This window comes from Mobula hypostoma, chromosome 6 (genome assembly GCF_963921235.1).
Source record: "Mobula hypostoma chromosome 6, sMobHyp1.1, whole genome shotgun sequence".
NCBI classification, from domain to species: Eukaryota; Metazoa; Chordata; class Chondrichthyes; order Myliobatiformes; family Myliobatidae; genus Mobula; species Mobula hypostoma.
In genome coordinates this window covers 129286477-129304189 of record NC_086102.1, presented here as the reverse complement: position 1 = coordinate 129304189, position 17713 = coordinate 129286477, and the positions used below count along the sequence as shown (strand labels likewise).

The 17713-nt window shown below is 43.6% G+C and overlaps 1 protein-coding gene across 1 annotated transcript in view; it reads left to right on the top strand.

Annotated features, from left to right (window-relative positions):
• The first annotated feature begins 8675 nt into the window (after nt 1-8675).
• Nucleotides 8676-17713, top strand: part of LOC134348394 (UDP-glucuronosyltransferase 1A1-like) — a 29870-nt gene continuing 20832 nt past the window's right edge. The window contains exon 1 of the mRNA XM_063051693.1: nt 8676-9595. Coding sequence (XP_062907763.1) covers nt 8732-9595 — 864 coding nt within the window. The 5' untranslated portion in view covers nt 8676-8731. The remainder of the gene's footprint in view (nt 9596-17713) is intronic.

The following is a 17713-nucleotide window of genomic DNA, read 5'->3' as shown; positions in this document are numbered from 1 at the left end:
TGTATCTCTCTATGACACTATGATGTTACATTCTGATTTCTCATGTAGGTGCCAACCTCTTGGCAGCTGCTGGCCATGAAACATAGCTCTTTGCCCAACTATATGGCTCTGTTAGAACAACCTGTGTTGGAACAGCATTTCCATTCAAATGAATGGAGAAAACCAGTGTGAGGAATTTAGTTAAGTGGAGTTTTACCATTACATTATAAATTTACAGTTTTTGAAATGTTTTAAATTTATTTAAATGTTTTCATTGCATTCAGTGATTTAGGTTTATTTGTTTGGGTTTATTTAATTATTCTGAAAACTCAATTTCATAAAAGTCTATTTCTTTAATATTTGTAATACCCTTTGAATGTTTCTGAGGAGAGTTTGGGGAGGCTGGATTTAAATCTGTGAAAGTTTTGAAGTGAGAAGGTAATTGATTAAAATGTACAAGATCCTGAAGAATCTTGACAGGATGGACAAAAGGGAGACATCTCCTCTTGTGGGAGAAATCCTGCTGAACATTAGAAGGGTTGAAAGAGAGATGAAACTAAACCTTTTTCTCTTAGCAAGTCAAAAGTCTTTGGATCTCTCCCTTCCTCAAAAGGTGATAAAGTTGAGTATCTGAATATTAAGGCAAATGTCAATAGATTCTTGATAAACATAACAGTGTAAGGTTACTGGGAAAGAGTGGAATGTAGTTACAATCAGCTCAGCCATGATCTTAGAAGTAGGCTTGAAGGGCAGAGGAAGGTACTCCTCATTCATTTGGCTATTCATATGTCCTGTACATCCAAGCCATTCATAGTGCTCTGGTGCTGTGGATTAGCTGGCTACATGCTGCAGTTTTGAGAGAAAGCTTGTCCTGCCCCAACCCGTGAGGTAAAATTTAAGCAGCTGAGTTTGGAGCCAATTTGTCCAGTGTGTTACCTTCAGGGCGTCTTTTCAATGGATTTCTAGTGAGTGTGCTTCTTGAGAGCTACCCTGTCAAAACTCTTTATTTATTTGAAGGAATAATTAAAGCAAATTGTTTGGATTAACTATCACTGCAAATCATTCCTTAATGGTTCTCCACATACTTTAAATAAATTGAATAGTGGAAATGTTATTCAAAGTATAGGTCAGTAGCACACAGAAAGCCATCTCAGAATTGTGGTTCTATCTTTTAAACTTGTCTCATATCTTAAGAAAATCTTACTCCAATATTCCTGGCATTAAAGATTCATGCTGCTTTATAACACTTTACACTTCACCTGTTCCTACATTTTTTTTTGGACGGAACCTTTTCTCTCAAATACATTTTGATATTCATTTCAAAGATATATTATCTAGAAATTCCACGATTTAAGTTTTAACATGTCGCAGTTTGCGTGCTTGCAGCTGAGTGTAAGATTACTGGAATGTGTCCAGAAGTTCAGATTCAGCATCAGATTTGTTTACCACATGTAGCTCGAAACATAAAGTAAAATGTGTTTTTTGCATTACAACAACCAACACATCCCAAAGGTGTGCTGGTGGCGGCCGCAGGAGTCACCACACATTCTGGTACCGGCATTGCGTGCCCACCATTCTCGGCAGAACAACGCAGAACACAACAAAACAGGACATACCAAGCAATAAAGCAACAGTAAGAAAGCCAGGCTTGTTCCGTTCCTACCCCCCACACCACATCTACCCGTGCACACACATAGCCCTCTAACCCAAAGGCAGGCTGTCCTCAGCCTCCAGAGGACTTGTGCGTTTGCAGACATTGGGTCTTTGACTTCCCCAGCTGACTCGCAGAGACTCACGTACTCAGGGCTTTGACCATTGGGCCTCGATTTCTGGACAAACATTTTCCACTCATCGAGGCATCAGTGTGGTGCTAGGCTGGGTGACCTTCTGGATTATTGGACCGTAGTCCTATTAACGCCCCAACACACTTTTAATTTTCTTGTTAAACACAGTATTATGGTACATTTTAGTGAACATGGCAAGTTTAAAGATGGGAACCGAGCACTGAGAGGATGAAAGGGATCGGGCGCATTGGTGAGACTCTGAGATTTCAGAGCAATTGAGTAAATGATTATCAGGGTTTTACTGTTTTGACCTTTTCAAGGCTATTTTACATACTTTGCAAAGTTCACCCAGTTATGACCTTATGATCAAGTTCTCATCCCTGATGCAATCTCTGATTCGGGGCCTATGTGATGATGTCATTTCATGTTGCACTGCAGGTCAAACTGGACCATATTTCTTGGGGTAGCCTGTCACTGGGCATTTCTGGAACAAATGGATTTCTAAGTGTACCACGGAACAGGAAGGCCTACAATGTAAGTAACTTGCCTAATTCCCTGAACATCCCTCTGCACTCTCCTTCCCCTTCACCACCCAGTACATCCATATCTTCAGCCAATTGGCCCCAAGTTCCTCATTACACCCCTTTGCTGCCATTCCAGAGCTGTAATGATTTCCCCAACCCTACAATCTCAGTGTCTTTGATCTTAGAATCAGAATCAGATTTATTATCACTGAGAAATTATACAGAATTTGACATTTTGTGGCAGCAATTGTCACATGGCGGGGAACTGGGGGCAAGGGTGGACCCAAATGCAAGACACATCTTGTGAGGTTACTTAGATTTAGTTTATTGTTTGATATCAGGAGAGCTAGGCAGGAGCAGGAGTAGCGAACTGGACAAGGACTGAGGTCCATGACTAGGCTGGGACCAAGGGTCTGGGCTCGGACTCGGAATTGGCTCCCAGAACTAGAGGAGACATGAAGAGGCTAGGGTATGGACTCCGAGCCTGAGACTGGGCAAGGACCCAGTACCTGGGTCTTGCCTCGGGCTTGGACCCCAGAACCAGGCATGGACATGACATGGGCTAGGGAGAGGAGGAGCATGGAAAACAGAGTCTCAGTCTCGGGAGAGCAGGTACATGGAACCATGGACACATACACAGAGCACAGAGTCGAGACCCCTCCTTAGGTACAGGACATAGGGCCGGGACTCGCACACAGAACAGAGAGCCGGGACCCCTCCTTGAGTACAGGACATAGGGCCGGGACTCATGACCCTCCGCGGGGCAACGGCAAGACGGCCTGACTTACCCCACGGAGGCGAGGACAAGACACAAGACATAACCCCCCGCGGGAAAACGACAAGATGACCTGACTTACCCCACGGAGGCGAGGACAAGACACGATAAGACATGACCCCTTGCGGGGCAATGGCAAGACGGCCTGACTTACCCCACGGAGGCAAGGACAAGACAAGACAAGACATAACCCCCCATGGGGCAACAACAAGATGGCCTGACTTACCCCACGGAGGCCAAGACAAGACAAAACATGACCCCCCGCGGGGCAATGGCAGACGGCCTGACTTACCCCACGGAGGGAAGGACAAGACAAGACAAGACAAGACATGACTCCCCGCAGGGCAACGGCAAGATGGTCTGACTTACCCCACAGAGGCGAGGACAGGACAAGACAAGACCAACACGAATGAACACCAGACAGTACCTATCTAGCTCCGGTGATGGAACTAGACCGAAGTGCAAGCGAGGGCTGCAGACGAGGGCTAGAGGCGAGAGAGGCAGAGAAGGGATTCAGACAAGAGGGTAGGACAGGAATCACAGACCGCCAGGGCCAGGACTAGACTCAGAACTGGAAGCCGCCAGGGCCAGGACTTGACATGGTACTTGAATGCTGCCAGGGACAGGACTTGACATGGTACTTGAATGCCGCCAGGGCCAGGACTTGACGTGGTACTTGAATGCCGCCAGGACCAGGACTTGACGTGGTACTTGAATGCCGCCAGGGCCAGGACTTGACGTGGTACTTGAATGCTGCCAGGGACAGGACTTGACGTGGTACTTGAATGCCGCCAGGGCCAGGACTTGACGTGGTACTTGAATGCCGCCGGAGCCAGGACATGGACATGGTACTTGGATGCCGCCGGAGCCAGGACGTGGTGCTTCGAACCTCTGGGTAGTGCCGAGCTCTCGACTCGGCCTGGGAACAGTAGACAGCGGCTCTTGATTCTCTCCGGCGGGTTAACTGACGGACCCACCTTGATGAGGAAACATTGCAGGCTCGCTTCGGCAAGGTAACTGGACAGGATTGCTCTGGGAGGAAAGCCGAATTACAGGCACTCGCTTTGGGCGGAGACAAGGCTTGCTCCGGCCAGATGACATTGGCATGCTGTGACTTTGCAGACTTTGCAGACGCTCCCACACTGAACGACTGAAAGCCGGAGACTATAAACTGCCGGTTCAGCCGAGTGTTAATTGCCTGTAATCACCAAAGTCGAGGGACACGGGAAAACAGGGAATCAACGGTCCGGATCGTAATATAAACAAGGTAAATTTAAAGGGACCCCGATCCGGACCATGACAGCAATACAGTGAAAAGACATAAAATTACCATAAATTGCAAAACTAAATAGATAGTTCAGAAAAAAAGTCTGTGGGTTCAAGGACTATTCTGAAATCTGATAGTGGAAGGAAGGAAGGTGTTTCTGAATATTTGGATGCAGCTCTTTAGGCTCTTGTGCTCCATCCCTGGTGGCGGTGATAAGAAGAGGGCACAAGTCTCTTTTGTAGGTCACAGTCTACAAGATGGTGAGGGCCCTTGGTGACTCAATCACACAGGTGAACTGCTAGTTCTGTTTCCCATCCCAAGCTCGATGATAGTTTACTGCCTGTCATCCTATGCCAACCTCCCCAACTATGTTCTGGGGTAGCCAGGAGAGGAGTGACATTGCACCTATTGCATCTGATGTGATGCGATAGTTCATTAATCAAAACGGGTAGTTGACATGAGTGAGGCGAAGATTACTATAAAAATGTGTGCATGATAGTCCACACAGACTCAGTGGGCCAAAGAGCCTCTTCCTGAGCTCCATGGTAACTTGTGACTGAGTGGAAGATTACTGGAAATGTGTCCAGAAATTCAGCGTCACTGTGAAAGATGTAAGCCGAATCAAAGCTGAGTATAGTCGAAGTTTTGTTCGCTTCCTGGAAGCAGCCATAAGAAAGGATATGAGCAGTAGTGTAAGATGCAGACCAGTCATCATGGAGTCATCCAGCAACGAAGTGGGCCCTTCGATCCAACTGGTGCATGTGGACCAAGGTTCACATCTAAACCAGTCTTATTTGGCCCGTATCCTTCGAAAGATTTCCTGTACCTATCAAAGTGCCTTTCAAATATTGTTAATGTACCTGCCTCAACTCTTCCTCCAGCAGCTCATGGCCACGCTCTGAGTGAAAAGGTTGCCCCTCAGGTTCTTGTTAAGTCGCCCTAAATGTATGTTTTCTAGTTCTTGATTCTCGAATCCTGAGAAAAAGACTGTGCATTCACCCTATACGTGTCTCTCATGGCTTTATACACCACAATAAGATCACCCCTCAGTCTCCTATGCGCTAATCAATAAAGCCTTACCCTGCTCAAATGCTCTCCGCATCCCAGTCCTTTGAATCCTGGCAACATCTTTGTAAATCAGTTGGAAGTAATTGAACGATGTTTGGAAGTGAAAGCACGTAGCTCCTTGTAAAAGCCTACTTTATCCCTAACCTGTCAGGACTACTAAGCAGGATAGGCTTCCTGCCTTATTGCCTGTAGCCCCATAAGTTCTGTGCAAATTTGATACCATCCCCTAAGCAATCAACACTAGCATACACAGACAGGCTGTTTCTTTCAATATCTGGAACCTTTGCCCAAAAGCCTGAATTAAATGTTTACCTTACAACAATGATTAACCCTCAAAAGCAAATCATTACCTGATGTCACATAAGATGTTGTGTTTATTCAAAGGTCTAGAGATGCCTCCAGCCTATTTTTGGAGTTCACATAGTGCAGTAGGCTAAGGGTAGCTGAGATTTAATGGGGCAGTCTTGTTAATAGCAAAGCTAGTGCAATCTATTTGCACTGATTGCAATGATCACTCATACTGGTACATAGTAAACACTTGCCTTCACCCTGACACTGTCTGTGAAAGTAAGACACAGCTATAATTTCAATGCAATTGTCATGTGTGAAGCCAAGCAGAGCTGCAGAACGGATGCTGTTAATGAGAGAGAGATAAAGAGAGACAAGGGAGAGCCATTCAAAATGCTAATAAGAGAGAAGAGAGAGATAACGAGAGAGAGGCATATAATTCAGTATGTTGGCGTCTGCCACAGACTGTTTGCTTTGAACCTGAATTGTTCATTAACAATCCTGCTGAGACAATAGGAAGTGTGAAGTTTGATGGATAGGTGATACCCCATCAGGGGGAGGATAAAATAGCAGGTTTGCTAAGGCACAGACGCACATGCCATGAGACCCTGGAAAGAGCATTGTGCCCCACAAGTTGGTGGGAGTTTGGAGGACCAATTCGTGGAAATTGGTCAGAGGCTCACAAGGTGTAAAGGTACGACCGGTGGGAACCTGTTGTGTGTCCGCCCTTGCCTGGGTGCCGGGTTCACCACAGAACGATCGCATCCAGAACGGAGGGGTCATAGTCGGTGACCACAACGGGATCTGAAGGCCTCGAAAGGTTTACCTGAAACCTCAACTGTATCTCTCACTCTCTCTCTCTCTCCAACGGTACAACAATGATTACTTCGAACTAAACTAGATTGAACTGAACTCTGCTTCACCTTAAGACTGATCATTTTACCCCTAGACTGCAATAGAGCTTGGTTGATTCCTATTACCCTATTTCTGTGTATCTGTGTATACTATCATTGCCAACCTGTTACATTTATATCCTTGCCGTTAGTGTACTGTATTACTTATTTTTTTAATAAAACTTTATTAGTTTCTAGTAATCACAGACTCCAACGAGTGTTCCATTTCTGCTGGTTTGACAACCCAGTTACGGGGTACGTAACACAACCTTCACAGATGGATTGTTGGTGGCTTTCCCTGTGCAGTGCTGCAAGGCACTGTATCTCCTATTGTGGGTTCCGCCAATTGTCATGCACTGCAACAGCAGCTCTTCACAGAACATGAAACCTGGGGGCGGTAATGCTGAATGAATGGATTATGCAGTGATGGAGGGGAGAATTGTTTCCAGAAACTCAGGAGAGCTGAACAGGATGGCAAAAAGCTGTGTCTGCAGAAGGCATGTTTTTGGTGCAAGGGAGACATGGAGAACCTCCAGGACCCAGCCAGGCACTTCTGGTGGGACACTGACAGGGAGGATGTGAGTGCTGTCTGAGAATGCCTGCCCTGCAGTGCAGGTAAATTCCTTTGCCTCCTCTTCCTCTTGCTGTGGGCCAAAGGAAATGTGGATGAAAGTAGAGGGGAGGAGAAGATGGCGGCGCGACGCAGCGCACGCGGCTGCTCTGAAATGATATCGGTATTTGTTAAGTAGGTACCGTGCACAATCTTGATTTGATGGAGACAGATGTGAGAAGCACGGAGGAACATCTGGAGAAACTTCTGAAATGTCCGCTTCACTGCCATTACTTCTGTGCGATCGAGAATCTCTGGAGGGGAAGGTCCCAAATCCTCGGCTTTGCCTATTGCCTGTTGCCGGGGCCGGAGTCGAAGCGCTCGGCAGAGATAGTGCTCAGTGCTCGGTGTTGGAGGGCTGGTCGGAGGCTCGAAGTTTTCGGACGGACTCAAGAGTCAGCTGTGTTCAGGTGATTCCAGGGTGCTGCATCGGCAAGTTTGTGGCGCTGGAGGTTCATGGCAGGGAGAGTCTTTCTTCCTTCTACCGTCTGCGTGAGATGATGGGACTTTCGAGAGACTTTGAGACTTTTTTTTACGGTGCCCATGGCCTGTTCTTTATCAAATTACGGTTTTGCTTTGCACTGTTGTAATATGTTATAATTATGTGGTTTTTGTCAGTTTTTCAGTCTTGGTTTGTCTTGTGTTTCTGTGATATCACACTGGAGGAACACTGTATCATTTCTTAATGCATGCATTAGTAAATGACAATAAAAGAGGACTGCGTGTCCTCATAATCTAATCTAATTTGGGGTGACCTTCCCAATGCAGTAGTGGTTAGTAAACTGTGAGAAGCTGCAGTGGTCCTGAGGCCAGGAGAGAGATAGTGACTCCTACCCTGAAGTCAATGGGCAAACCCAAAAATGTATGTAAAATGTATGATCATTTGGTACTACAGTGCAGAAAGAGGTTGTATGGTTCATTGTGTCTACACCAGCCTTGGACCAGCTCACTAGTGACAACGCTTAGCCCTTTTTCTGTAGCCTTGCAAAATTTTCCCCACTGTATATTTAAAACATATGCTTAGCGGCCACTTTATTAGGTAAAGGGACTGAGACTGATGGGACTGCTGTACTGACAGTCAGCGTGGACCCGATGGATCAGTTTGTGGTAGGTGAGCCTAATTAATCAGCGCTGAAACTGGCTGACGCCAAACACAATGGAAACTAAGGAGCAGTTGATAACAGGAAGACCAACAATGGTGGAAATAGTGCTGCTTGGCCAGTCCAATCACCGTAATGAGCATGAACCTTTCATGCTGCATCCACTGGAAAGGTACCTAGTGTGAAATTTGCGGGTAGATAGCAGGACTGAATAGCCCGTGATGCAGCATATTTCAGTTCGAGAAAGAAGCGTGGAAAATATTAACTAAGACAATGCAGTCCTAAGTAAATAATTAATCTGTCAGTCTGACATTGATAAACGATTTTCACTGACCGCCAATGATAGGGTTTAAGGTGAGGTTTGTTGGTAGGTTTTACTGGGTGGTATTTAAGTATAAAAGGTTCTTCTGACTCTGCCACTGAGTTTTGAGTTGCCTCCCAGGATGGCTTCGATTTATCATGACATTGGACGGTTTATGTGTCTCCTGCTTGGCTTGCAATGGTCTTGCATCTGGGCTGAGAGTGGAAAGCTGCTGGTCGTCCCTGTCGACGCGAGTCACTGGCTCAGTTTGCAGACCATAGTGGAGGAGCTTCATGGGAGAGGACATCAAATTGTTGTCATTTACCCTGAAAACTCTCTGATGATTAAACCATCCCATTACTACACCAGCAAGACTTACTTCACTCCCTTCAGCAAAGAAGAGGTGGTGCAAATACACAGAAATCTGATACAGATTGCTTTTTACAATGGGACCCTTTATGAAAGAGTTAGGAGTACTTTGGGACATATTGGGCATTACAGGGACTTTGTCCTGACTAACTGTGAGTATTTATTTTTTAGTGCAGAGCTGATGCAAGAATTGACTGAAGCAAAATTTGATGCCATACTGACAGACCCCTTTTCACCTTGTGGTATAATTGTTGCCGAGTACCTCTCTCTTCCAACGGTGAACTTACTGCGAGGCATTCCTTGTGGTTTGGAATATTCAGCCGCTAAATGTCCGAAACCACTCTCGTATGTGCCAAGAATGTTTACAGGAAACACCGACCGAATGACTTTTCTCCAAAGAACTGTAAACGTGATTGGCAATTTTCTAGAAATGTGGTTGTGTCATTTTGTGTATTCACCATTTGTAGATTTGGCCGTTAGGTTCCTCCAGAGAGATGTGACCCTGGTCCAGCTACTGGGCCGGTCTTCCATCTGGCTACTGCGATACGACTTCATCCTGGAGTACCCCAGACCCCTGATGCCAAACATGATCCTTGTTGGAGGCATCAATTGCAAGGAGAGGAAACCTTTGCCCCAGGTGGGAACATTATTGGTGTGAATTCAATGGGTGCACATGGCTTTGTGAATGTAGCAAGCACAAGTGTAAAATGGCAGATACACGCTCCACTTAAAATTGAAAAGTACAGCAGAAAATCATGAAGTAACCCCCTACAGATGCTGCCTGATCTAGTGAGTACTTTTAATACTTCTAGTTTCATTTCATATTTCCAGAAAAAATTTCTGAATCTCTCCTGTACAACCTTCCTCTCTCATACCCCACACTGTTTTTCTGCAAAATCCTATTAGTTATGTCAGTTCTTGTCCCTCTCCATCACACTTTCTCTCCCATTGATCCCTTTCCCTCCCAGCCTCCCACATTGCCTCTCATTCTACTTACAATCCCTCCCCCTCACAGACTCTGCCATTCACCTGGCCCCACTCTTAACCACCGCCCAGAACATCCCCTTTTCCTTCTCATCCCTGTGCACACTCATCCCCATACTTCTGTAACCCTGCCTCACTCTCTTTCATATGCTCTTCCTCACTCACCCTTTATTTTTCCCACATACTCTCCAAACACTCTTTCCCCACCATTATCCACATTACCTCCCCCCTTCAATGTCCCCCATTTGTCTCATGCTTCCACTTTCTCTGTTTTCCTCGCTGTGTGCCTATCGCTGTCATCCTGTTTTTTCCCCTTCACTCAGCTGAACTATGCCTTCCCTCACATTTGTCTCTACCCTTCTCCCTGAAAGCCCTTGCAAATATAATGTTTCTTTTCAAAAGAAGTGGAAATCAGAAAGTCAGATAATCGCAGCCTAGTTTGCCTAACATATGTCTTCAGGAAAATGTTAAGAGCTATAATTGAATGATCATAGAAGGACATTTAGAAGACTTCAGGGTAATCAAACAAAGCCAACATTGCCTTATAAAGCAAAATCACATTTGACAGGTTTATTGGTGATTTTGAACAAGTGCTAGATGCTGTGGATAAAGAGGAAAAAATGAATATACTGTTTTTGTATTTTAAAATCACATTTGTTAAATTGCTGCATTTAAGCCTATTGCAGAAAGTGAAAGCTCACCCACATGAGAAGATGTGGAATTGTTCATTTTGGCATAGTCAGTGACGAGTGACCCCTGAGATATAGGGGGATCTGAACACCATTGTGTGCAATTTGTTAAAAGCTAGCATATGGGTACTGCAAGTAATTTGGAAAACTAACGGAAGAGTTCAACTAGAGCAGTGATTCCCAAATGTTGTTGGGTTATTGTCCCTTGACTCTCAGACCAGTGACCACAACTTCTTTTTTTCCGGCAATTACATTAAAAATATAAAGAATTTTGATTTACGATGCACAGTGAAAGAAAACAGGAACTGCAAATTCAAAGCAGTGACAAGTAATTGCAAAAATTATTCAAGTATATTTAAAGTTACAAATAAAATTAGTTCTTTATTTAATTACAGTCAAAAAAATTTTATCGATAATTTTAGAGTATATATTAGTAGTCTAACTATTCTCTACCTCATTGCTTTCTCACCTTTCATTGATTTGGATGGGTTTGGTGCAGTGATATCAGCTTCTCAACATCAGGCTGAATGTCACTCAGAAGGAGTTACAGATCCTCTCGTTCAGTAATTTGTAGTCTGTTTCATTGCTTTGAAAGCATTTGGGCAACTGCACTGAAACTGTACTCCACTAAATATGATATTGGAAAGGCAATAAAGAACACCTTGATCTTTTTCCACAGTGCAGGATAGAGCTAAGAGATTTCTTTCTGCAACCAAAAGTCTTGATAAGATATTTGAACCTCAGCTTCAGCTCAAAGTCATTTTGTAGCAAGATCAGTTCTTCATCCTTCATTCCTGTTAACTCCTCATTACAAATAGTTAGGAATGGTTTTATTACCCAATCTGGAATTTAGATCGAAAGAAGATCCTGAAATCTCTCTGACATGTCTTAATGTAGCTCACTCAGGTGGGCACAGTATACCCGAAGATCATCATCTGGTATTCTTCCTTTCTCTTCCGATTCAGAGATGTTCAGAAATTGGAAAAGATCACAACAACCAGTATGGCACTTAAACAGGGTTAACATGGACTGATTTGACTCTGATATGCTTCACATTATTTCCTTGCAATTGAAGATTTATTAAACTTGGCGATAATTCTAACAAATGACAAATGTCATGCCAAATACTCTTAAGTTGATTACTGAATGAAGCATTTGAGTCTTCAAAGAATTTTACCCCAGTTTTGAAAAGTGTGAAAAAAAGCATTTCAGACAGTTTCCTTTTGAGAACCATTTGACTTCTTGTGTAACAGCTAGAATTCAAACTGTTCATCATTCCCAATACAAAGCTCTCAAAATAGTTGAGAATTGAGAGCGTGGGACTTGATTTTATTTACTGCTGTGATAACAGTACTTAATGATTTTTGCAACTAATCAATTGGGTTTTTTTTTGCAATTACACTGTGAATTACATATGTTAGGTACAGTTTTTTTCAAAAAACTAAAATCCCCATGGTGGCATCCTGTTCCCAATCTGTCACACAAGCAAGAATGTTGGAGAGCGGAATGTCCTCCTTTGAAAAATTGCTCAATGACCCAAGATATTGATTCCCCCTTCATATCTGTTTCTAGTCCCCTTGCAAATAACAGCTCTTGAACCATGCTTTCATCTTTTATGAAGTGAACTTAACCAAGAAGTGAAAGTTCATTGCCTGACAAAGTTGACTCATCCAACTGCAGAGCAAAATCTGTTGTCCTAAGTATGCTGCACAATGTGCCTTCAGATATTCCACCCTGCAAAAACTAATTTCAGGGAGGTAGCACACCCCCCCCCCCCACCCGGCAACCCCGTATCCCCCCCACCCCAGTCGACCTCCAAGGGTGTATGTAATACTTTGTTTAGTGATTTTGTCTAATCTGTAAACTAAGTTGGGTATATGCAGGAAATGTAACATTAAAATGTGTACTTATATTATATTATATTATCATGTTTATTCAATTACGACTTTAAGCAAGTCTACAGGGAGTCTGCCCTCATCACGTAGGACATCAATAGAGTAGCTCCTTAGCAGCCAGCCAGCTAGTTTAAATAACGTTAGCTATGCTAATGAACAAATGACACCTGTTAAACTCACCTCAACATGTCTTTTACAGTCTTAACCCACCATGGGCAATAGAAAAGTCACTGTTGCAAACAGTGCAGCGAGCAACACTGTCATTATTTTTGAGGTCGCCTGTAAAGCCCGCCCACAGAGAAAACTGATCCGTCTACTTAGCAGGGGTCCCCAACATTTTTTGCACTGCAGACCGGTTTAATATTGACAATATTCTTGCGGACCCGCCGACGGGGGGAGGGGTGGGGGGTGTTAATCATGACCGGAATATAGGTGATAGGTCAACTATAAGTCACTTATAAGTGGCTAATACACTCAATTTCATTTCTAAAAGGGTTTATCTAATGATTTTAATATTAAACACACAGCGCATATTTTCCTCGCATGAATATAGTGATAAGTCAATTATAAGTCACTTATAAGCCAATAGCATCATAGCATTTTAAGTAACGTTTGGATATTAAACACATAGCACATATTTTCCTCGTATGAACATATAAAATCATTGCAACACACCAATATCGCTGAATCAGTGGGAGCCCTGGGCTTGTTTCCCTGCAACAAGACGGTCCTATCGAGGGGTGATGGGCGACAGCGATACTCGAAGGGGGTTCCTTATGTCCAGTCTATTCCGCAATTCAGTTTTCGTTGCATTCATTGCAGAGATATGATGTTGGAAAATGAAGCAACGTTTTCAGTGCTTCCGTGGCTATTTCAGGATATTCAGCTTTGACTTTGATCCAGAATGCCGGCAGAGATGTTATGTCAAACATACTTTTCAGCTCGCCGTCATTTGCAAGCTCGAGGAGTTGATCTTTTTCCCGCGCTGACCTGGATGATGCATGGGTAATGACCTCGCGTGCATTCAACTTCAGCAGTGCATGACAGGGAATGAGGAAAGGTGCAGCTGACTCATATCGTTTCACATCGCCAATTCATATTGTTTCCTCATGGCCCGGTGGTTGGGAACCACTCTTAGCACGAAGAGAGACCAATCAGGATACTCGCACTCCCTCTCATAAAAATCGATTTCTGGGATACAGTATTGTATATAATTTCCAGGCGTCAGAGAGCCACTATCAATATGCGGGAAACTCCTGGAACTTCCAGGAGAGGTGGGATGTCTGCACCTCCCACATTCTCAGACATTTTGCCTGTTTGAATAGAGTTGTTGCTGAGCGGAATCGCTTTAATTATTTGGTCTGGTGACTTGTGCAAAACCTTTCACAGAACCTCCCTTTCTACTGGTAAAATCAACTCTTCTCCAATTTTATGGGACTTTCCAGATTTAACAATAAGCAACTAAATGTGTATTAAGCATGCAAGCTATCATCATTTTGCTGTGAAGTGCTAGCAAACATGTTTTGAAGTGTTTTCCATGTCTGAAAGTGTTCACAAGGTGACTGAAAATAAGCCAAGTTCTTGTTTGCTTAATCAGAGTGTATTCTCTTCAAATGATTAAGGAGCCTTCAAATACCCTCAAGATCATTCAGAATGGCAGATTCTAAACGTCATCTCATTGAATGTAATACCCCAATTCACAAGAATTGCATTACTGTGTGATTGGAGTATGGGAATCATACCACCCACCACTGTACTACAGTGGTGAATGCTAAGAATGCACCTAAAATGTGGCCTGGAAATAACATGAGTTCTTCAGTCTATTCTTCTCATGATATGCCAAATAAAGAAGTGTCCCATTGATTTTCACAACTAAAATATGTTTTGAGCAAAGACTGAGACCAATGGGTTAACAAGAGATGTGGTGATTATGCAATCAATTATGAGACACTGAGGATCAAACACTTACACTAAGTAATTCATTCCTTAAATTAAGCCTGTAATCCCTCTGCAGTCCCCCTTGTCACTGAGCACTTCCCCCTACTGCCCCCTTTATCTTTAGAAACCCACCACTGCCAAATGGGCAATATTGCCCACTTTGGGAACTAGTGAGCTAAGAGGAATTGAACTCAGAGGGAAGTTTTTCATTAATTATATCATGAAGAACTCGTGAAGACTTGTACACAAGTTGGTCTCAAAAAGAGTTGTGAATAATGAACCATACTGAGTGGTGTATCAGAGTGAAAAGCAAGCCAGCAGGTTTACTTGTACAGCACTTTTCAAACACAAGGCAGTTCAAAGTGCTTTATATAGAACAAGATATAAAAACCAAGCATCAAATTTCAGACAGTATATAAGTGAATAAAATCACACAAAAAATAGATATGATAAATAGAAGTTACAGTGCAGCAGATTCTAATTAAAAGTTACTGTGAAAAGAAAAGTTTTAAGCCTTGATTTAAAAGAGCTTAAAGATGGGGCAGATTTCAGATCCTCTGGAAGATTATTCTTGATATGTGGAACATAGCAACTAAATGCTGCTTCACCATGTTGAGGATGGTAAACAGACCCGCCTAGACAATCTGAAAGCTCAGGAAGGTTCATAATGCAGCAGGAGATCAGAGCTGTATTTTGGCCCTAGACCATTCAGTGCTTTATAAACCAGTAGTAATATTTTAAAGTCAATCCTCTGATGGGCAGGAAGCCAGTGATCTGAGAACTGGAGTGATAAGATCTACTGTCTTGGTCTTAATGAGGACTCTAGTAGAAGCATTCTGAATGAGCTGCGGCTGTCCAAGCGATTTTTTACAGAGACTTGTGAAAATGCCATTTTAGTAGTCAAGCCTGCTAAAAACAAATGCATAGATGAGCTTTTCTGGATCTTGCTAAGGCATTAGCCCTTTAACTCTCGCTATATATTTGAGATGGTAGATTCCATATTTCTGAGGCATAATTAGTTTTGCTTATGAGTTGGCGCAGGTCAGACAACGAAAGATTTAAGTAAAGGAGCTCTCACAGAATTTCAGCAGCGCTGTTGCAAGAGGCCTCACGAATTAGCAAAGGCAAATAAAAGTAAGGCAGGGACAAGTGGAGCGCCCATTGCGTGAGTTGGGAGGGAGGCTTTGACTCATCAGGCTTGGGCGAGGTAAGTATCTGGTAAGTTTCTTCTTCTTCATTCTTCATTCTTTTCCTGTTAGTACATAATTAGAGCAATGAGAATGGCTCCAGGGGTGGAGACTGTTGTGTTCTTTGTGTGAGATGTAGGAACTTTGGGAGAGCTCCAGAGCACATCGACACCAGGAGCATTGAGCTAAGGAACAGGAGCTGCAGCTTGATGATCTACACCTTCTACAGAAGACTGAGGAAGTGGTAGATAGGAACTATAGAGAGATAATCACCCCTAAGTTGCAGGAGGTAGGACAATGGGTGACTGTCAGGAGCAGGAAGGGAAAAGGGCAACCAGTTCAGAGTACCTCTGTGACCTATCCCCTCAATAATAAGCATACTGTTAAGGGTTTGACCAACCTGGGGGGGGGGGGGAGCTGCAACAACCGGGTCTTTGGCACTGAGTCTGGCGCTGTGACTCAGAAGCGAAAGGGGGAGAAGAGGACTGCAGTACTGATAGGAGATTCCATAGTTAGAGTAGACAACATGAGTTTCTGTGGGCATGATAGAGATGCCCAGATGGTACGTTGCCTCCCAGGAGCCAGGATTAAGGATGTCTTGGATCAGGTCTATGACAATCTAAAGTGGGAGGGTGAGCAACCAGAGGTCTTGGTTAATGTTGGCACTAATGACATAGGTAGGAAAAGCAAGGAGGTCCTGGAGAGAGAATTTGGGGGGCTAGGTAGAAAGCTGAAAAGCAGGACATCCAGGGTAGCGATCTCTGGATTGCTGCCTGTGCCAGGCACCAGTGAGGTTAAGAGTAGGATGATTTGGCAGATGAATGTGTGGCTGAGGAACTGGTGCAGAGTGCAGAGTTTCAGGTTTCTGGATCATTGTGATTTCTTCTGGTCAAGGTATGACCTGTCCAAAAGGGATGGGTTACACCTGAACTTGACGAAGAGCAATATTCTTGTGGGCATGTTTGCTGGAGCGGATTGGGAGGGTTGAAACTAATTTGGCAGGGGGATGGGAACCAGAATGATAAGGCTGTTGTTCACAAGCCGAGACAGTGTGCAGTGAGACTGCCAGGAAGGACAGGCAGATGAAAGGGCAAAATTGCAGTCAGGGGGACAAAATTGAAATGGGTGTTGGATGAAAGATTGAATGTTTTATATTTGATTGCATGCAGTATACGGATTAAAGTAGATGGTCTTGCAGCACAGTTAGAGATTGGCAGGTATAATGTTGTGGACATCACTGAGTCATGGCTGAAGGAAGAATATAGTTGGGTCAGCAGTTAGGCTGAGGGGGTGTTGTGACTCTGCTGTAAAAAATGAAATCAAATCCTTAGAAAGAGATGACATAGAATCAAATTATGTAGAATTCTCATGAGTAGAGCTAAGAAATTGCAAGGGTAAAAAGATGATGTGAGTTATATACAGGTTTACAAACAGTAGCCAGGATGTGGACTACAAAATATAATAGGAGATAGAAAAGGCTTGTCAAAAGGGCAATGTTACGATAATCAATATGCTGGTAGATTGGGAAAATCAGGTTTGGTCTGGATCCCAAGACAGAGAATTTATAGAATACCTTCAAGATGAATTTTTAGATCCCCGTGTGGTAGAGCCCACTAGGGGTTCAGCTATTCTGGATTGGCTGTTGTGTAATAAACTGGATTTGATTAGAGAGCTTAAGGTAAAGGAACTCTCAGGAGGTAATGAATTCACCTTGCAATTTGAGATGGAGAAGATAAAGTCAGATGTAGCAGTATTACAGTGGAGTAAAAGGAATTACAAAGGCATGAGTGAGGAGCTGGCCAAAGTTGATTGGAAGGGAACACTAGCAGTGAAGACAGCAGAGAAGCAATGATTGGAATTTCTGGGAGCAATTTGGAAGGTGCAGGATAGATACATCCCAACAAAGAAGAATTTATTCTAAAGGTGAGATGATGTAGTGGCTGGCAAGGGAAGACAAAGCCAATATAAAAGCAAAAATGAGGGCATATAATAGAGCAAAAATTAGTGAGAAATTAGATGATTGGGAAGCTTTTAATAACCAACCGAAGACAACTAAAAAAGT